Source organism: Alligator sinensis, unplaced genomic scaffold (assembly GCF_000455745.1).
Source record: "Alligator sinensis unplaced genomic scaffold, ASM45574v1 scaffold738_1, whole genome shotgun sequence".
Lineage (NCBI taxonomy): Eukaryota > Metazoa > Chordata > Crocodylia > Alligatoridae > Alligator > Alligator sinensis.
This window is the reverse complement of record NW_005842382.1, coordinates 444,275-466,655: the sequence shown is the minus strand read 5'-3', so window position 1 is coordinate 466,655 and position 22,381 is coordinate 444,275. Positions and strand designations below refer to the sequence as shown.

The 22,381-nt window shown below is 41.6% G+C and overlaps 1 protein-coding gene across 1 annotated transcript in view; it reads left to right on the top strand.

Moving 5' to 3' along the window:
• The window catches only part of SCN2A (sodium voltage-gated channel alpha subunit 2), a 104,681-nt gene that overhangs the window by 74,440 nt on the left and 7,860 nt on the right, over nucleotides 1-22,381 (top strand). The window contains exons 18-23 of the mRNA XM_006029477.1: nucleotides 1,451-1,571; nucleotides 2,534-2,688; nucleotides 5,233-5,406; nucleotides 8,145-8,267; nucleotides 18,798-19,079; nucleotides 20,562-20,615. Of these exons, the coding sequence (XP_006029539.1) occupies nucleotides 1,451-1,571; nucleotides 2,534-2,688; nucleotides 5,233-5,406; nucleotides 8,145-8,267; nucleotides 18,798-19,079; nucleotides 20,562-20,615 (909 nt within the window). The remainder of the gene's footprint in view (nucleotides 1-1,450; nucleotides 1,572-2,533; nucleotides 2,689-5,232; nucleotides 5,407-8,144; nucleotides 8,268-18,797; nucleotides 19,080-20,561; nucleotides 20,616-22,381) is intronic.

Sequence of the window (22,381 nt, the reverse complement as noted above, 5' to 3'; positions counted from 1 at the left end):
GCTGCTTTTGGCAGCAATTTAAGGATAAACAGTGAGTTTAATGAGATTTCCTTGTATTCAAATGTAGGATGAGGAGCTTTTTCCTCCATGCTGATTAGGGAGAAAAATCTTGTCTTATATCTGAGTAAATATGATATATAATTTCCTTAAGGCAGAGACTGAAGACCATAGTGCATTTTGCATTCAGGTTTTAAATCTATTAAAATCTAATGATCATTTTCCATGTACACTAATTTAGACTAACAGACAATTAAATCAATTTTTTTATACCTAAATCTCCTACTTTATCAGAACTAAATAACTTAAAGCTTCATAAGGTCATTAATGAAGATAAAAGGAATAATGCCTCTAACTTAACCTTCAACATAGTGAGCGAGGTTTCTTTGATCTTGCTATGGAGCATCCATGTCTCTAACCCTACATTAATATGTATTTTCAATCTGCTTACATCATTCCCCTTATATAATTAGCCATTTATCAATGCAGCCATTTTACTGATGTTATACTCTCCATGGTAATAACATTGTAATAAGTCATAGAATGCTGTGATCAAACTACTTTTATTTATTATAGTACTCGTACTTGTCCATTGTTCATCATAAATACCTCAGTGTAAAGGAACCAAATGGAAAATTTGGATGATATCACTCTTTTTTTCATTGATACAATAAAACATATCTTATTTCATCCCAGCTCCCCTAAAATTAGGAATATGTCTGCTTAGCTTTGTATATTCTGGACATATATGTGTACTGTATCAAGTAACAAGTAGTTCCAAAATGTACAATAAATGACATGAGTGCATTGGCAAATGAGAATGCAAAATAATAGCTATTGCTCTAAAATTAATATGCTGCTCTTCCTTTCTGAAACTAAAGAAATTTAAAAATATATATATAACTTGTAACTTGTATTTTCATGTCAATGAGAATAAAAAGTTTAAATATAAACTTTTTTACATTAGCAGATTTGATAGAATGCTATTAACATTAGACATGAAAATACTTCTTTGCAGCTTTCTGTTGGTTTGGTCATAATGTTGGAAAATGATGTTTTGTCTCCATGTGCTGTCCACAGTATTGGAGTACTGGAATAACTTATTGGAATAACTCGATAATGCAATGTATGAAGGCACCTACTTTTAAACTTATCAAAATTTCATTTCATAATTCTCATACGTGGCTTGGTGTAATAGCAAAATTATTTTTGTGGTTTCCTGTATGAAGCTATTAGAATATTTTCACTGGGGGAAAAGTCTACATGATGTAGTTTCTAATCTTGTGACCTCGCCTGTAGTAAAGTAATTTGGCATTACTTGTTTACATAAGGAATTATTTTAATTTAAGAGCATGGAAATATATGTACTTTAATCTACATTACAATGATTAATATATATTCAAAATAAATGTACTGGTAAAAACAATCCATTTATGTGGGGTTAAATTTACAGAAGCTAAATGCATCCAGCTCATCTGAAGGGAGCACAGTTGATATTGGACTTCCTCCAGAAGGAGAACAACCAGAAGTAGAACCTGAAGATTCTCTTGAACCAGAGGCCTGTTTTACAGAAGGTTAGTGAAGCAAAATATTGTTGTTTACTGTTACATGTTTTACTTACATAGACAGTCCCACAAGGTGCTGCCAACAGGGCTATGAATCTCAAGAAAGGAGTTAATGATTGTGTTCTCACCTTCTTTTGGTATTAGTATCCCTTTAGAGGAGTTACAGCAGATGTACTCTTCTGGAGAGTCCTCTGTACCTAGCAGATTTCATGGAGTATGTTCTATGAATATTAATTTTCCTGCTAAAAATGAGGCTGAAGAGCTGAAGAATTGAAGGAGATACATATTTATAGGCATCATTAGCATAACTAGGGTTAATCAAGGGCCCTCTACATGTGCAGGTAAAGGTGTGATGGCATATAATGTGTGATCCACACAATCACACCTCCTGCTATGCCAACCACGTATGACAGGAGACATGATTCTGGGATTGTGCAGTAGATCCCGTTGTGCCTTATTGCCAGTGCACGGGGAACCCAAGTGCATGAAATGCCCAGGGCTGGGGATTGCAGCAGCCATGACCTTCTGCCCTTGGAGGTTTCATGCACCCCTGGGCAAGCATCTCCCTCAGATGTGTCCTGGCATTTGCTGGGGCTGAGAGTCCCCCCAACTGTGGATCTCCCAGCCCCAGCTGGGCATGGTGCACCCCTGCAGTTGAGAACCTTGTCAGCTGACAGGGACCCCAGCTTCAGGGGAAGACCCTGCTACATGTGACCCTAGCTGCAGGGGAAGATCCTGCTACATGTGCAAATTAAAACTTCATAGCAGCCAGCTATAAAGTTAATACAGAGTTTTGAGGTCTAACTTTATAGCTGGTTGGAGCTTTTTATGGCATGATCGCTACTTTGCACATGTAGCTGGTCTCAAGGTAATGTGTAGAGGGGGCCTCAAATGACTGATGACTAAGTAATGATTCAGAGTACGTATTTACCTTATTTTGATTCATAAAAATTTATCATCTCATTTATCAGGCTGCGTAAGGAGGTTCAAGTGCTGTCAAGTCAGCGTCGAAGATGGGAAAGGAAAACTCTGGTGGAACCTTAGGAAAACCTGCTACAGAATAGTTGAACACAACTGGTTTGAGACTTTCATTGTCTTCATGATTCTTCTCAGCAGTGGTGCTCTGGTAATTGTGATGTGAAAGAATTGGTTTATTAAAGCAGCAAGTATTTATAACTGTACTTAATCATATAAATATCCTTAATATATAAGAATTGTACTAGTGCCAAATTCAGAAATGCCCTAGTTTCATTATAAAAGGTGTCTCAAACATTTGACATTAACTATTGAACTTCTTGAAGGCTATAAGTATAATATGCATAATCATTTAAAGATCATTTAAGTATTTAGTTACAGAGATCTCTGTCTAGCATGAAAATGCCTTCACATTTTCTTTACATATTAATGACTTATTTATTTATTCTCCTTATTCAGAAATAGAACGTGATTTGTTAGTTTCCTTATGATTCTAGAGTATTACTACTTAGTTATGTATTACCATTTGAGTGAAATACCATAGAATCATAGAATAGCAGGGTCAGAAGGGGCCACAGGAGGTTACCTATTCCTACTTCCTGTTCCAAGAAGGATAATAATCCCTGACTTAATTATCCCAATCTGTCTAACCTGCTCTTAAAATCTTCCAAGGATGGCAATTCCACAACCTGGGTAGCCTGTTCTAATGCTTAATAGGACTGTGCGAAATTTTGACAGCTGTTTCATTTTGACGCTGTTTTGACTTGTTTTGAGCTCAAAACAGCGAAATCAAAGTGAAACAGAGGGCTTGGAAACAGCCTCAAAATGAAATGAGGCGTGTCGAAACATTTCAAAAGTTTTGAAACATTTGGAGTTTTAAAGCAGCAGCCAGGTGGCGGGAGGCAGAGGAGAGCCAGGTTTGCACTCTGACTGGCTCTGCGCAGCCCTATGTGGCTCAGGCCAGTGGGGAGCACAGCCCTGGCTATCCCTGCCTCCCACCACTGGGCTGCGCTCCCTGGGGCTGGCGGAGCTGATTAGAGCACAGTGCCGGCTCTGCCAGCCTACCTCCACTGGGCTGAGCTCTGGTCAGCTCCACCAGTCCCATGGAGCTCAGCCCGGTGGCAGGAGGCAGGCAGAGCCAGGGCTGTGCTCCACCTCCCACCACCGGGCTGAGTTCCACAAGGCTGTGAGCTGCTGGGGAGGGAGGCAGAGTATATCCCCAGGGCTGCACCGCGCCTCCCTCCGCTGGGCTGCAAACACCTGGGAACAAAGCCCAGTGGAGGTAGACTGAGGGTTCCCAGTGTCTTGCAGCCAAGTGGAGGGAGGCGGGGCACAGCCTATGGGCTGCGCTCCACCCAGGGGCTGCGCTCTGCCCATCTCCACCAGGCTGGGTTCCCAGGCGCTTGCAGCCCAGTGGAGGGAGGAGGGGCTCATCCCCAAGGCTGTGCTCCACCTCCCTCCACTGGGCTCAGCTCCCAGAGGCTCTAAGCCCTGTGGAACCCAGCCTGGTGGAGGCAGGCAGAGGGTTCCCAGTGTCTTGCAGCCCGATGGAGGGAGTTGGGGTGCATGCTGGGGTTTGCGCTTCACCCACCGCCCGGGCTTGGTTCCCAGCTGCTTGCAGCCTTGTGGAACTGAGCCGGGGGTGGGGAGCAGAGCACAGCGCCAGGGCTGAGCTCTGCCTCCCTTCACCGGCTCAGCTCCCAGCACTAGTCGCAGGTGGCAGTGGCAGACTCCCACCTGCACCCCTGGGATGGCTGCAGGGCTCTGCTGGACTCCTCCCCAGGGTGCAGGCCCCAATCTGCCTGCGATCAAGGGAGGCTGTTCATCCTCCAGTTAAATGCTTCCCCATTTTAACCTGGGCAAAATGTCAAAACAGCATCAAAACATCAAAACTGTTTCAACAAAATGAAACAGAACAGTGCTTTCAAAATGACACTAAACTCAAAACAAAACACTGTTCTGTCGAAACGTCAAAACAGAAGTTGAAGCAAAACGGTACTGTTTTGCACATCCCTAATGCTTAACCATGCTCATAGTGACTCGCATGGAGGTATAAATTATAAAGCCAAATATTTCAGATTTTTATTTCCAGGTTCATGTTAAACCAGGTTCATTGCATAAGTAGAACAGTACTTAGTACTTCGTATTATTGTACTAGTTACAGTCATGTGTTGTTAGCAGGGCTGTGGCACAGTCTCCTTGACCAAGGTGGAAAGGGTCTTTTGAATAAGTTATTAACTTGTGCTCTTTGCCAGATATTTTATATACATTGTTTTTTTCTAGTTATGCTCTTATAAAATTGTTCTCTATCTCTGGAACAGTTATTAGGAATTCACAGCTAGCACCTACAATTGTTGTATGTAATTTTACCTGGACAATTCAGATGCTAATATCAACAAGACATTACCATGTATTAGAGAGGGGAAAAAGGAATAGAAAGAGGCTATATTGGAGCCACCTCATAAATTATTGTTCATTTGGCCAAGATGAGGGGATGTCAGTGGGATGAAAGCAGGGAATGTGGTACATAAAATAAATGATGTCCTGAAGAGAAAGTAAGGGGAAAACACCCATGGTTTGTTATGTATATACAAATAACCACCCCCCCACCTAAAACTTTAATTTTTTTTTAGTTCCTGTAATCTGTGCTGCAAACTGTGAAGTAGGATGCCACTTGACAATATTTCATTTACAGGCTTTCGAGGACATATATATTGAACAGCGCAAGACTATCAAGACCATGCTAGAATATGCTGACAAGGTCTTCACTTACATCTTCATTCTGGAAATGCTTCTGAAATGGGTGGCCTATGGTTTTCAAACATATTTCACTAATGCCTGGTGTTGGCTGGATTTCTTGATTGTCGATGTATGTATTTACTTTTATATGCTGTTTTACAAGTCAGTCACTTGGAATAAATCAACAGAATCTCATGTGTTGGTCAAATTATGTAATTGATTTTAAAATTAAACTCCTGATTCATTCTGATGAGGAACTCTGTTTTAACACATTTAGTACAATGTGGGTAGTAAATTTAATTTTAAGGGCAAAAATTAATGAAAACTACACAGAAGTTTTGCACACTGATAATATTCTGTAGTTATTTTACAATACTTTAATGATACATTTCTTTCTTAGTTAGTCTTCACTTATTATTTTTATGCAGTGTATAAGGGACTCCATTCCTCATCTTGATTTGTATTGTATATAGACTTTGAATACTTTAACATGATTTTTTTTTACTTTATCTTAATTTCTAGTCACAATTGCTGTGATATTATATTTCTAACTCAGTTTAACCTAAAAGTAAAATGTGGGGTGGTATTCTCAATCCCACTACAGCACTCAGCACAGCAATTTGGTGTAGTAGGATATAGATTTATAAAAGGCTTTCAGAGTGCTGAGGCAGATTTCCTTGGCATAGATATTGCACAGATCACCCAACAGTTGGCCTTTGTGTGTCTTTCACAAGGTCCTATGTGCCAGGAGCAGGTCTGGAAAGGTCAGGAATCACTTGTCTTATGAATCCTCATACTACAGGCAGCTATGGAAATTTTCAGTTGCTGCTGGCAGTGGTCTACTTCAGGGATGTAAAACACACCCTGCTTGCCCAGGTTGCATCCAGACTATGGTGCTCCTTACAGGCCAGATCTGGACATGGTGAGGCAGGCATTGGCAGACGCATGAGAAGTGGCTGTGGCGGGGCTTAATGTACTGGATGCCAACACACAACTCCAGTGAGGCTCCCTGCCCTGGATTTTAGTGGCAGGCTCTGCACCCCTTGCCCTGCCCCTGAATTCCTGTTTCCTCTACTAGCTCCATGGGCCACACAACCAAAGGCAACCTGGTGTAATCTGAAGCTGCCTGAGAATAGAGAAGGTGCAAAAGTGGCTCCATGAGCCCTTCCCTTAGTCTGTGCCTTAAATGCATAGTCTTCGTGAATTTGTTATTCTGTTCTGGAAGCCTGTGATAGTATGTCAAACATTACAAAAGACAGTTTTTCATAAAACTTAAGCCAAATTAGGACAAAAACCATTTTCATGAACTAACCAATAATTAATTGGGAACCAAATCCTGTAAACATCCAAATTTGGATGCTCGTATTCATACTTCTGAAAAAAGTATTTAGATAAAGTCCAAAATTATTTGAAGTCCTGTTAGCAGGCTTCTGCAGTCCTAATGGATGTAGCAGGGTTAGCAACAGATAAGAATTACTACACAACTCTACTACTGGTCACTAGAGTGAGTAATCAGGAGTTTCAGAGCGAATTCTGATCTTGAGCGCTGCATGCATCAACCTGAAAGCAGGCTTTGGCTTGCAGAGAGCACCTTTCCCTCTCAGACACCAAAAGCATCAGGTCCCCCCTGCTATTGCATACTGCTTTACTAGATTAGGCATCCCAAAAACTTCAGTACTCACTTTGCCTTTATTAGGTTCTCTCCAGAACAATTTGCCATCTATGTCACAGAATTTTACAGGCACCAAAATTATTGCCTTATTTCTCACTTAGCAAGTAAGATTATTCCTCCCAAAGTTATAAAAATGTGGATTCATGGATAAACACTTGTTCCTAATCTTCTGAGTTTACATAGTTGCTTGTTTGCAAAATTAATTTTTCTGTGAACAGTTGGTAAATTAGCCAGTGTAAATGTATAATTTTGTCAATTTATAGAAGTCAAAGATTTGGCCTTATGAATTCTCTCTATTCTCTGTATTGTAAAATAAGCCCTATTTTATCAACAAACCTTCCATTCTAATCGTTAGATATTTTGGGGAAACTCAAACTCATGGCTTTCACCACAGCCTTACTGATGTATCCTTTGGTAAGAATTTAATCCCTGAAATGATTTATCAGAGTGGAGGCACACAGTGTAGCTGTCCAAGCAGAAAGAAGGGGATACCTTTCCATTTGGAATGATAGAAATAAGAGCAAGCTTGTTCGTCATGCTGGGTGAGTGGGAGGAAGGAAGCATTGAACAATGATCAGTTACAGGGATGGTACAGTATCTCTCTTTTTTGTGGCTACTTTTGTCCAAAATATTTTTGAATAATTGGATTCCTGTGAGATACTGATGAGAATAATTCTATTGTTTATTGATAACTGTTCTAGTTTATTAACTTCTATACCTACAGGCCAAGTCAAATTTGTGCAAAGCAGAACTGATTAAGAAATCAATCTGGTTAAAAGAACCCAAAAGGAATTTAATGATGTAGTAGTTGGACTAGTTGTTACATTTGTGTAGTCAAGTTTTGAAGATATGGAAACTGACTGTTCAAATTCAGCTTAATTTTTGGAGGTGTCTGTGTGTGTGTGAGGCTTCATTTTTTCTGAAAATAACACTACATATTGACTGATATTTATGAACAAATATAGCAATTTATATACTCTTGTGCCAACATAATTTCATCAACAGGCAGCCTATAACACACTTTTGTTGTACTTTGACTAACTTAAAAGACCATTCCTGCATTACAGAGGGATTCCTGGAGAAAGAGATTGAACATTGATTCATCTTTAGAAGTTCGTGGCCTCTACTACTTTAACTGTATGTACAGAAGTATATACAAGATTAATGAGCATTACTGCTTTTCTGTTTTTGTGTAGGTCTCTTTGGTTAGCTTAACAGCTAATGCCTTGGGCTACTCAGAACTTGGTGCGATTAAATCCCTTAGGACACTAAGAGCTTTGAGACCTCTAAGAGCCTTGTCACGATTTGAAGGGATGAGGGTAAGACAGCATGGAAGAACCTAATATAATGCATGCAGAATAAATAATGACAATTTCATGTAGAAATTCTATGGTAACCATCTTATTAATTGAACATTTATCACTAATAGGTAAGCAAAGCACTTCGTCTGCTTACATAGAATCACATGTCGTAGCACGTGTTAATATATTTATTCAAGTCACTTTATCTCCCAGTCAATTTGGAATTTTCAAGTAGGCCCTTTATTTATCAACTGCATGGATATATTGTCAATTTCTAAAACTTTTGTACTAAATTAAAGTTGAACTGATCAAATATAATTCACTTATAGAACACATTTAAAACATATATAGGGCAAGGATATATGCCACATCATGCATATCTACAAACATTTTATTCTTTTAATAGAATATTGTTTATTTAAATAGAAATTTTAATTTTTTTATTTTTGCTATATGCGCTTATCACATTTTTATTAAATAAATTAATAGTGTTCAAGTGGTTTTGTCACCTTGAGATTAGATCATTGCAATGTGCTAGATGGTGTTTCTTTTTTTGAGCATATTACTCTTTTGTGAGAAGGTCTTACCCTGTGCCCTACACTGGCTTGCATGCTGATTTGCATATAGATTGATTTGAAGATGTTGATTTTAACCCATAAAACCTGAAGTGGCCTGCAACCTATTGACAGTCCTTCTCTCTTACTGTGAGACATTGCCATAGGTCCAGTCAGCAAAGGCACCTTGATAGTGAAACCCAATCAGTATTAGTGAAATGGAACAGCTGATGAGGTGTACTCTGCTAGAACTGTGGCCCTTTAAAACTTTCTTCACAATACTAAAAGAACACATGCAGGCCAGAAAATAGGAAAGGAAGGGTTTTTTCAGAAAATATTGATTTTTGGCAAGACAAAAAAAAACAAAAAAACCACAACACAACCCCCCCCCCCCCCCCCCCAACTCTCTGGAGAAATTCAACCAAAACCCAAATACTTTTGGCTTAAAAGAAAAAAATGTAGTTGAAAACCATATTTTAATGACTCCTGGCAATTCTAGTTTGAGTGTTTTATGCCCTCTTCTCTTACATGGCGTTTGGTCCCAGTTAGCTGCATCTCCAGTGATACACCGTAATCTCCCCTCTAGTTAATCAATGTTAATGGGTTATATAGTCCCACACAGCATGTTCAGATGAGTGCATGCATGCACTTTGCAGTGCCCCAAAGGCTTTTGAGACAACATAAAACACATGCAGCGCATGTGAAAAGGTTCTCCACACTGCATATTTGCAGTGCAGAGCCAAAATTACATACTGGGAAATCCTGGTATCTTTAAAAAAAAAGTTTTCTAAAAAGCAGGCAGCGCACACAACTGCATTGTGTGCTGCTTGAAACCAGAGCCTAGCTGGCCAGAGCCATGCTCCAGCTGCCGGCCAGGATGTGCGCGCCAGGATCACCACTGCTGCAGCCCTGGGAGGCCCCCAGGACCCCAGATAAGGTTTCTACCTTACCCAGGGCAGAATGTGCCTGTGAGATGAACCGTGCCTGTGGGGCTGTTCTGCAGATCTCAACATGGGTTTAAAAAAATTAGCATCAGGGGAACAGTGGCAGTATTAGTTGACATGGCTTTTAGAGTGGTAGCCATTAATGCTGGCACTGCTCTGCTGCTACCAAAGTTTTGGACCCATGGGGATCCCTGTGGGCAGAATGATGTGGTCCTGCACACTGGTGCCTGGGGTTCCTCTGTGGCCAGATCCAGTGTGCAGGGTCAGGCTGGCTGATGCATGGGGTTGGGCAGCATGCAGGGTCAGGATGATTTGCGGGGGGTCACTCTGTGGTTGGATCCAGCACGTGAGGTTGGGCTGGCATGTGGGGTCACACCTGTAGACTGACCACATGCCCTGATGCTGTACTGGAGCAGGCCCAAGGACTGACCCTGCCCATGGAATGTGGCATGCAGGTGGCCACCAAACCACTCAACTGGCCTATCAGACCACTGATATAATCTGAATAACAAAGACCATAAAAACCACTCTGTTGTTTCTGCATCACATCCATAATTTGAAGTTGAGCTCTACTATAACTTTTTAGAAAAGCATTCAAATCCTGATTTAATTATTTTGAGTGAGGTTAGTGCTCTGCAGTTTATTGCTCTGCAGTTTATTCATAAGCAGCATGTGTGACTGGGTCGGAGCAGCCCCAGCTAGCAGGGGTCAGCCTGCCAGCCAGGGGCTGCTCCCTGCAGCTCAGCATGCAGTGGAGGGGCTGGCTAGGACATGAGAGAGCCTCAATGTGAGGCTATGCAGCAGGCAGCCCCCTCACTGAAGGACCCTCGTGCTTCAGCCAGCCCTTCCAGTGTCTACACAGGTGGGGCTGCAAAGTTTTTTACTCCACAGCTGTATAGTACCTGTATTCACAAGTATCATAGAGGACAGTAGATGCTGAGATGTCTACTGCACAGCTAATTAATCAGCTGTGTAGCAGGGCTGTGCGAAGCTTCGGTAGCTGATTTGATTCAGAGATTCGGCCTGATTTGGGGAATGAATCTCTGAATCTGAATTGAACTGGTAGACAAAGTAAAAGCTCCGAATTGATATGAAGCATTTGAATCAATTCGGAAAAGATTTGGCCACTTCGGCGATTCAGCCATAGATTATACAGGCAGCTGATACAGCTGCCTCCAGGTGGTAAGTCTGTTGGGGTTGGGGGAGGGAGGGAGGGAGGGAAAGGGCAAAAGAGGGATTGGGGCTGGGACAAGCTGCCCAGCCGGGGCAGGGAGGTGCATTACTCGGGGTTGGGGGCGGAGGGGTGCGGGATGTGGTTGCGGTAGTTTTGGGAGTGGAGGCTCTGTCCTGTAGCCGCTTGCCCAGCCAGGGTGGGGGGTGGGATATGGGTGCGGTTTGCTCCAAGTGGAAGGGAGCGAGTGGCCACAGGGCATAGCCCCTGCTCCCAGTGCTGCCATGGCCGTATCCTGCACCTCTCCTGTGCCGGCTGGCAAGCAGCGGCAGGGCATAGCCCCCGCTCCTAATGCTGATACGGGCACGGCAGTGCTGGGAGAAGCAGCTATGCCCTGCTGCCACCCAGAGTGGGCTGTGCCTGCATTGCACCTCCCCCTGTGCCAGCTGGGCAACCGGCTCCCTCTGCCAGGGCAAAGGCAGGCACAGCTGGAGGAGCTGTGGGAGAAGCCCTCATGGTTGCCCCGCCCAGCCCTGCCTCATGACATTAAAAAAAAGCAAAAAAAAAAAGCCCCACACTCACTGGATCTGGCAGCAGAGATCAGGGCCTCTGAGGGCTCATGGTAGAGCCCCTCCCTGCACTGTGTGGGGCAGTGGGGGGCAGTGGGGATTGCCCCCCCCCTGCTTGGCACCCAAGTGGCAGCTGCCCCATGGCACAGGTGCAGCATGGCTCAGCAGGGCTCCACACGCAGTCTGGGAACTGGGGCAGCTCCACCTGTCATCCGGAGCCTGGCATCGCTCAACCTCAGTGGCCTCAGCTCCTAGACAGTACGCAGTGCCCTGCCGAGCCATGCTGCACCTGCGCCATGCGACAGCTGGAGCTGCCCGGCTGTTCCTGCCTCTCCCCGGCCAATTAGAATCATTGAATCTCTCCAAATCAGCACCAAATCTTCTAATGCCGATTCAGCTGAATTGATTCAGGACAGTGATCCGAATATCCAAATTGAATCAGCTGAATCCAAATCCGAATCGAATACTTCCCTATTCACACAGGCCTACTGCGCAGTAAATATCTCAAGTAGATACACCTATTTTATTTTCATTTACAGTACTGCTTTTTAGTAAATATATAATAAAGTACCCATTTCAGTAGATTAGTTTGATTTTTAAACTGTCTGTTTAAAAATCACAAATCTTCTGATAAAGATAGCAAATTCTCTGATTAAAAAACTCTAAATCCATGATTAAAATGAAACACATTTATATATATGGATCAATTGAACACAATGTTTTATTGATATATTTACAATTTTAAAGCAATCTGGAAACCTACCAGTGCCTTAATCACTATAATAAAATAAATTCTAAATACCTATACATTTTAGTATTTGATTTTGGTTTATCATGGAAAATCAGAGCTCCCCCTCCCCCCTTCACTCATCAGGATGTGGGTCCAGCTGCGTCTGTCCCCACTGCTTTGTGGCGCTGAGCAGCCCTGATATGCTAGTGCCCTGCCCATGCCATTGCCACTCACACAAGCCACAGCCCCAGCCCTGTTGGTGCCCCTCACTCCCCACCCACAGCGCCCTGGCCCTGCTGGTACACATGGCTGCGCTCGTCCAGATGCAGCCATACTGTTCTTTTCCATGATCTTTTTCTGCTGTCTGTTCTCTTTCTTGGCCTGTGTGTTGCTGCCACAGTCCCTCACCCCTCCCACTTATTTTCTTGCAGCAATGGAAGCTAGCTTATAACTAGCTCTAGCTTGAAGCTTCACACTACATTATTAGCTCCATCAAAAGATTTATGATATAAGCTGGTGCTGTAGCTTCAGGACTCAGACTGAAAAGGGAAAAAAGTAGGTCAGCTGTGGAAAATGTGGCAATTACAGAAAGAATAATACATGACTAAGCATGCAGCAGTAAGAGAAAAAAACAGACACCTCGAGTGTGTTGAGACTCAATTCCTGAGGACAGATGTTTTCAATCCATGAAAAACCTTTAAATATTTGTATTAAAATTATTCTCCTTCATAAGTAGCCTTATTACACTTATGAAATTCAGTAACATAATTTGGGTTGGGATATTTTGTTCGGTTGCCCTGAGCGCTGATTGTGGGAAGCAGAAAAAAAGCAGCTGTCCCTGCAGCTGCACAATCACACCAATGGCACAGCAGCTACCAGAAGTGCTGCTTCCATCTATGTGTTGTGTCTATGCTGGGCTTGTGGCTGCACTGTTATACCACTATATGAAAGGATAATTCATAACTGTGTTTAAGTAAAATATATTTTAAGATAGAAATAGCAGTAGTCATGAGAACCTAGAAGTCTAGTTAAGAATAAGTTTAATTTTACCAATAGTGCTTAAATATCATGTAAAATATTGAAAGGTTTTCCACATTTTCTATAAAAGGCAAAATTCTGTAGTCATTTGTTTTTACAGTCCCACTGAATTCAGTCGGATTGCAGAGTTTAGATATTCAAGTATTTCAGTGTTATTATTAAATAGTTCATTTCTGTTACACCTAATCGTTCTCTACTTGCAGTGGTGGGGCACCAGCCTCAGGTTCTGATTTAGAGGGGGCACTAAAAGGATGGCCCCGGGGAGCCTGCAACATGGTGGCAGCGGCCCATGTGCAGGGAGGTACGATTCTCCATTACTTGTCCCCCTACATATCACAACTCTCTCGCCTGGACTAGGACTGGGGAAGCTCCTCACAGAATCCATTTTGTATTGTGGTTTGATGGTAGAATTCCTTGTTATTTTCAGGTAGTAATTTACCACAGCTATTGCCAAAAAAATGTAGGTTCCCCCCCCCCCTTTTAACATACAATCTTGAGGTTTAAATCCTGTTAGAAAAATCTCTTTTAGTTAGAAAATGTAATTTTTATTGTCATAAGCTTATGAGAGCTGGTGCTATAAAAAAAAAAAAAAAATTAGGACTAGAAAGGGAGAGGGCTCCAGGATCCTCTATCCATTTAACTTAACACTACTATCAGAATCATGTAGCACCTAAAAAAGGAATATTTAGAATTGGCAGAAGCGGGGCTAAGAAAGTACAGCAAATTCCACAGCCCAGAATACTTTCCTTCCACACTCAGAGATACTATGTCCTGTATGGGCATAATACTGCAGTGGTGATGGGTTACTCTTCACCCAATGCTCAAGGACTGTAGTTTGGATTTAGTATTACAAGGCCAAATTACAAGGTCAGATTAGTTGCAAAACCAGGTCATTTTTCATTTGTTGTTCTTTTAAACAGATGAAATAAAATTCACACAAGAATACTTTCCTGCCTGTGTTTCAAACATAACCAAATAGTATACTGTATTAAAAGAAACAGTTTTCATAGTTACTGCTATAGACATAATTTCAGATTTTAAATTTTTCATATTTTAGTTATAGATATTTTTTTATTTTGGTAAATGATATGAATGATATTTTGGTAAAGCAATATCCCATTAATGATATTTTTGTAAATGAACTAAAACCAAAATTTCATTGACACAGAGAATAAGAAATTTGCATTATTTGCATAAATAACCAAGGTGATTTTAATAGTGATGCGTGTGTGACAATAAATTAAGAATATTGTTATTAATATCAGTAAATAGTCCATAGTATGTGAAATCTATAGTTATACTTTATCATAATCATAGTAACTTTAGCAATTTGCACTGTGAATTCTGGAGTGGGCATATTTTTTTAATTAATACTTCACAATTCATTTTGCCTCTGGGACTTTGAAATCACATTATTACAGTTGAATCTGATTCTTTTCTTCTAGTGAAAGTTTACAAGAGTGTAGTTGAATGTAAGGATCATGAGAGTGCAAAATAAATCTCTTTAGCAGAAGTCAATATGCTTCAATGACCAAAAAAATTGACTTAACACAATAATTGCTTAGGCCATCCAGATATATATTGATTGAGCAGCACTTCAGCTTTATGAGGGCCAGAGAGCTGAGAACTTCCATATGTAATTTGATATATACAATTTTCTGTTCAATATTGTATCACATATGTAATACATGTACTAATGTATCACATGGTCCCTCAGATGTATTTAGGAAGCCAACTGCAGTACCAAATAAATGCCTTTCAGGTTTAGACTTCTTAGCTTTAGATATACTGACTTAGAGAGACTACCTTAACCTACAACTGGAACAAATACATCTGTAAAGGTATCTTCTGGAAAATTAAGGGTATGATTAGGAAAAAAATACAAAGATTAAGTTGATGCTGATAGTAAGAAGTAATCAGAAGAATTAGTGCAGACTGGGGCATCTTTTCAGAATGTGAAGTCAATAATCAAGAGGCTATGCTTTACATATCCGGCACATGAAAAGTTAAAAGTATTTATTTGTATGAGTGGGGAAATTACAAAGCACTCCATGGGCCATAATTGAGACTTTCAGTCACTGTGGTATATATTACCATGATGCAAAACTTTGGGAGTTCCCAGATGGAATGTCCCAAAAAGGCACAGAACTTGTTAGATCTCTATTTACTTAGAGTAATCCCTGACTCACATATTGCAATACGACATTTCCCTTGGGCTAGAACTCCTGATAGAAAAGGCAGCTGCTTAAGAGGCTAAGGCTCTGACAGATGTAAATGTGAAGTGCCTCAAATACATATGAAGAATGTCAAAGGGCAAGTGGATGGATATGCATGCCTTATGAACCACTCCAAGAATGTCTGAAGCAATCCAAAAATAAACTAGGTGAAATAGAAGTTATTTGGAAGTGCTTCCTTTTGAAGCGCTTCCAGTTATATATGTGCAATTATATCTGGAATCCCACATGGCTCTGTTGTCCCCCTACCTCCATAGGATAAGTTTGGGGAGAGCAGGGTGGACAGCCAGTGAATGTATTCCTGTAAATTCAACTGTCCTCAGGCCTGGAGAACAGAAATCCCTGCATGACTCTCCACCTCCATTCTGGTTCCAGCAGGAAGGGTGTGGGGCCTCTAGTCTTCCAGTTCCATCAAGGGACACTTGGTTGTCATTGACAATATCCTACACCTGACAAACATGCAACAAATAGTTCTCTCCTTAAAAACCTTGTTTTAATCAGTATTTTTGCGCTTTCTGTAAAGGGTCTTAATTTCTGGGTTCAAACAGAGCCAGTAGTTCTTAGTGTGTCATGGTTTAGCACAAACAAAACCCTTCCATAGAAAAAGAAATATGAGGAGGCTTGCATATTATTATACACCATTCCTACAATCTTTCTTGCATTTAAGCAAATGCATGTTTTTCACCAGAAAACTAGAAGTGGCTACAAATGCTAGAGATGCTATTAGAAAATGCTAACAGGTTTTCTGATAGAATTTTCTAGGAAACTATTGTGATTTTTCTTTTTATCAAAAAGCATCCACATTGTGAAATCTCCTTTTACATTTATAGACTCTCAAAAGCTCTAGAAAGGGTAACTAAACTCTGGAAGGCAGCACTATCAATTTGTCAGGACTCCATTAGCTACATTACAAATGGGGCTAATAACTGCAGATCCAACTTTAATATTTAAGGGGGTCAACAGAATCTACAAGTTTTTGTATACAATATACCATTTTGACTTATGTCACTATGTTTAAGCATATACAACCTTTGGCCATATACAGATGTTCAATTTCTACTGGGAAAGTCACTGCTCTCTCAGTACTAACCATAAGCATATAGACATTCAAGATTTTTCTCCCAGTGAAAAAATGGATACTCTGAGAAAAAAATAGCCCAGGAACAACAAATGTTAAATTACTCCCAGGAGTGTTTCTCTTGGGAGACTGAACATCTGTATACTTGCTCTTCCAAGAGAAGCTGCAGAACAGTCCTTCAGCATTCCAATGTACAATGTAGAGCAAATTACTGTGCAGTAAGGGTCTGTACATGTAATGGTGCAGTATGCATACTATGCAGTAATTTGCTCTACTGCTCAGTAAAGTGTCTCGTGTAGATGTGCCAGTGTGTTCTTTGGGCTGAAATCTACTGTTCCCGATGAATAGAGAGCAGAACATGGATTTTCATCATACCCACACTGTACTCCAGGGCCCCAGGGAGTCATGGACTGCCGAAGCTGCTATGACCCCTGCACATGATCCTGAGCAGCCTGGGTCAGGCAGTCAGGGTTTCCCTGTGCATGCTACTGCCATCTGTCCCCAGGAAGATAGGGGATCCTGTATAGTACAGTGGGATGCATGCACAGGGCCCCTTAGCTGGGAATCCTCAGCATTACAGGCTGTTTTCTCCTCAGCAGCTTGACTTTTCTTACGTCTGTCCAGGGCTCTCAGGATAAGTTTTTCGATTGGGATGGGGGGACAGGGAACATTTTCCTGGATCATCTGAATGTATTTACACAGCTTTCGATTTGTACATTGGAAAACATAACAGGGGCAGATCTTGCAGGGTGCAATGATGTGGTCATACCTCCCTCTGCTGCTACTGCAACTGTCTCCAGGTGATGCAGGCACAGGGGTAGCCCCAGAACTGCTCCTGCCCTACTCTAGCTGCAGGGAGAAGCTGTGAGGGGCACTGGGATCAGTCAGGAAGAGCAGTGGTGGTGCTCATGCCCCTCCTGCCAGCGCCTGTGCCCAACCTACACCTGGGGGGAGGGTGGGCAAGGAATTGGTGCTGGGAAGAGGAACCTGTGCTCTGCCACTGCTGTCCACTGCCAAGCCCAGTGCATAGGGAGATCCATAATTACAGTGATGGGGATGCAGCCACACCTCCTTTGGCAGCATGCTGCATGCACAGTGAAGAGGGCTAATTGTACATATGCTACACAGCCAAACAGGCCTTTGCTGTGATCCTGGATGCCAATGAACTCCATGAGCTCAGCAGCTGGTTGGTGCAAGGTCTGCCTGGAGTTTCTGGTTGAAAGCAGCTCCCAAGCCTGCTGCCCTCCCCCACCCCTGATTTCAGCAGCAGGGAAAATGAGAGGACTAGGAAGCAGCAGTGGTGTAGAGCTTCCAGAGCTGTATGAAGGCAAGGCCTGCTACTTTCTCCTGCTGCTGAATTCAGGAGGGGGAGGCAGAGAGGGAGAAGAAAAGCAAACAGCAGCAGAAAGGTAGATGCTTGAAAGTAGGGACTCCAGGCTGACCGTACACCAACCAGCCAGTCAGCTCAGAGCTCACAGCACGTGTGGAGCTCTGCTGAAATGTCCATAAACCCTGGGACCTTAGCGGGTGTGCAGCATACAATTTAAAGGGAGTGCAGCCACACCACTGTACCCCCTCTGGATCCACCCTAGATCTGTGCCTCATATACAGATAACACTGATTTAAGGGTCTTGCAAGGCTTGGTGTCTGTTAAGTACATTGAGTAATTTCATAACTATAATTCCATGCTTTAAACACTGGTTCATGTATAAGCTCTTTGCTTAATTCATGATGATATGTCTACTTAATACATTGTTAACCCACATATTTATATCTCAAAGTCATTTTCCATTATTTTACTAATATTTGAAGTTATTCCCTATTAAGTATCACTTGTGGCTAAATTTACCATGTTACTCTCAAGATTATTATTGAATCATTTAATGAAACCGTACTTAACACCAACCATTGGGCCTACGAGCCTTTCAAATGGTCTATTATTGTTGGCTCTGGATTTAGGATCTATTTTCTTCTTACAGTATTCAAATTATAAGGCAATTAACCATTAACAGGTCTTTGCTTATTTATTTTACATGCTCTTGTTTCCAAGTTCTGATTTTATTCAGCTGTTGTTTGTTCTATCAATTGTATGAGTTACTTTCAGCAACTGGAAAATAGAACACATTATAAGTAATATGACTTTTGAGAAAGATTGATTAAAGATAAAATACTTATTTTATTACCATACATATTCTAACCTTATTTTCCTTATATTTTATTTGTACACTAGGTGGTTGTGAATGCCCTCTTAGGAGCAATTCCATCCATTATGAATGTGCTTCTTGTTTGTCTCATTTTTTGGCTAATCTTCAGCATCATGGGAGTAAATCTATTTGCTGGCAAATTCTACTACTGTGTTAACACCACAAATGATGAAAGGTTTGATGTCAGCCAAATCAATAATTACAGTCAATGTGAGGACCTTATAGCAAACAATAAAACTGCCCGATGGAAAAATGTGAAAGTGAACTTTGATAATGTAGGACTTGGTTATCTTTCTCTTCTTCAAGTTGTAAGTCACTACTCTTTAATGTCTCATTATTTACTTGTAGTACTGAAGAGTAATTTCTCATTGCTTTTTGTCATTAAGTAATGCTGTTCCACCTTTAAAAATATTCCTGGTTTACCATTGTGCTCATGAAAATCCTTACATATGTGTTAAGTTGCCTGGAGAAGAAATCTCAAGCAAACAGAAATGGGCACTCACCATAAATAATGGTGTGTTTTAAATCTGTAGCCATTTCTGTATGTAGGACTTTCTTTTGACTTGAAGAAGGGCAACTTTAGTAAGTGCCAGGAAATTGGTATGCTGGTTGAGTTCCTAACTTTGTCTGACCAGAACTTGTGGGACACCTGACAAGATGTGATATTTCCAGCAATGCACTATGAGTATTTTAGGCATGACATTGATTCTGCCTTCTAAGTTTTAACTTCTGACTGTCCCATTGTTTCATCTTCTATTGATTCCTTTTCTCTAAGAAAATATTTAAAGCAAAAAGAGGTTTTTTTTAATGTAAACTCACAAATATTAGACAAATACCTTCCATAATTCCACAAGACATGGAATCACACCATTTCTTTCAAATATGATTACTCTATTCTGGGCATCTTTTGATGTTCTTTACTTTAGCTGATGATTCTAAAAAGCACTAAGAAATGTATCAGTTCCAAACTAGAATATTTTCCTCAACTTTCAGACCTTTTTAGGCCCAGAGTGTATTTCCAGCTTGAAAATTCTAGTTTTTTTCTCAGGGTTTGGCTAGGTATTATGCCATCATTTTTAAACTAATTATTCCATATTTTCCTTTTGTAATTATAGTAGAAATCCAGCTGTAGCAAACATAGAACAAGTTAATTACCCATGGTCTAGGGTAAAGTAATTTCCGTGTACCTGAGTGGTTGCAAAATTAAGTGTTTAATATGTTGAGGAACAGACGCACACTCCATCTATGGCACCTTTCATGGCTAGGAGAACATGTGGTAGATATGCCTAGGGAGACAAAAGCATGCTCTGAGCTATTCAGTGAGCCATGTGGAGTATCCACTGTAATGTTTAAATGCATAGTATGTTTGAGCAGCAGAATGAGTGATGAGCCCAGAGTATGTATAAAGCCATATATATACAGAGTAATACAAAGAACAACACGTTAAGTTTTAAGTGGAAAATCTAATTAACTTTTAACTGTGGTCAAAAGCAGTCCTCTACATCTTAGACATCATAATACACTCCCACACTTTTATTTAGGATATTGTTTAAATTAGTCAAGACTTTTAACTGGATACAGTATCTCTTGTAGTTAAATATTAGGACTCAGGAATTAGGAATTTAGCTGACTGTATATTGATAATTATTTGGCTGAGAGCTAAAGGTTATCTAGCATGTTACCAGTGTTTAAAATGTGGAATGAACATAGTAGCCATGCATTCTTAAACAATTTCTCCAGCTAACAACCTCGTAGGAACAACAGAAGTTAAATACATGTTCTTTTTATAGGCCACATTTAAAGGATGGATGGATATCATGTATGCAGCAGTGGATTCTCGCAATGTAAGTATATTCGGAGTCATGTGTTTGAGTCAAGGATCCAAGTAATGTAATTTAATATCATACATGAATGACAATGGAAATAAAATAACACTGGATTCTATAAAGTTCTGTCAAGCAGAAACTGGAGTGCAATAGAAGAGAAAAGGAGAGCAAAGGAAGAACTCTGAGGGATCCTGTTTACTAGACATGGGACAGATTCATAGCAACAAAATGCCACAAAATACCTTGTACTCCTATGCCAACTTTCAAAAACACCTATAAGTGAACACACCCATTAATATACAATTTGTGGATGTTTATTTGCAACACTGTTTTCCATGATGAGCTTTTCACTGGGCTCTCAGGTTCATTAGGTTTTCAGTTCTCCATTTCTGTACTGTTCTCTGCTCTGAGCACCTTACAGTTCTCTCTCCCTGGATTCCATGGCTGCAAGTTGTGTTCTGGCCCTTAGCAGAAGGGTGAAATAAGCTGGTAAAATCCCAGATTTACTGATGTTAGGTGTCTTCATGCTAGGAGACCTTTCTAGGATGTGATACTGTATAACAAGTGGTCATCCTGGAGCTGGTCTAGTCATTGGCCTGCCCACTTGTCTCAGGGATAACTGCCTGCCTGCCTCACCTGCCACTCCTTTGATGAAACTAAATGGAGGATGTTAATGAGGCAGGAAGCTGCCCATTTAATTGCCCTGATGCCAAAGGGCCTATACATGGCTCCCAACATCACCTTATACCGTGTCCCATGCCTCACAGCTCGCATCCATAGCTTCACACCATTGCCCTCACACCAGGACCCTCACTCCCATGCCCTCAAGATGGGGCCTGCAATCCCTGTGCCTCACATCAGGACTCTCAATCCCTGCACCCCACACTGGGCTCTCAATCCCACCCTCAAACTCGTGCCCCCACACGGGCTTCTCAACCCCAAACTCATCCCACCCCCTCATTTGAGCCTCAGGCCTCACTGTTGGACCTGGACCCCATCTCAGGCCCTCTTCTCCAGCCTGGACCCCGCCTCAGGCCTCACTTCATGACCCTGGGCCCTGTGCTTTTATTTTGGGGTGTGCTCCCCTAGCCTTTCCCCTGAATGGGGTAACCCACAAGGCAGTGGGGGTTGAGGTTTTCTGGAGCCCCATACTCGCCCTTCACTGGGGAGGCGCAGGTGTGGCATTTCCTGAGAACTGCTGCGCCACCAGCAGTCCCACCACAGCATCCAAACCCAGCAGGGTATAGTTTTAGGTCATACCTCAGGAACAGAAACCTCCAATCATCCCCATAATTCCTGTCCTGTACCTCCCAGAAGTTGTGTGAGCAACAGCTCCAGCTGGGTGGTGTTCTTCTCCCAGCTGCTTGCAGCAAACAGCTGGCTCCATGGCTCAGGGCCTGTTCTTAACACAGATAGCTGGGCCATTCCCAATCAGGCAGCCTCCTGCTTCCATGTGAGCCCTGTTTCCAATCAGGCTGCTCTGCTGCTTGCCCACATCCCATTTAGTGACAAGCATAGTGTGTGATTTGGCACATACTGGTAAACCTATCCCAATAAAACATTTCTCATGCAGGCATGGCCCCGGATCTCCCACCCTATCCTGCATTGCTCCATAAAACTATGCTTGGAGCATATACTCAACTACAATTAATTCCCTCTTGAAGTAAAATTTGGTAAACATGGGGTCAGCTTCAGAGGAGCCCTGGCAGTGAAGAAAAATAGAAAACAAAATGTCATACCCTGTGGCAAAAATGCTGAACTCCATGGCCTCTTTGAAAAATTCC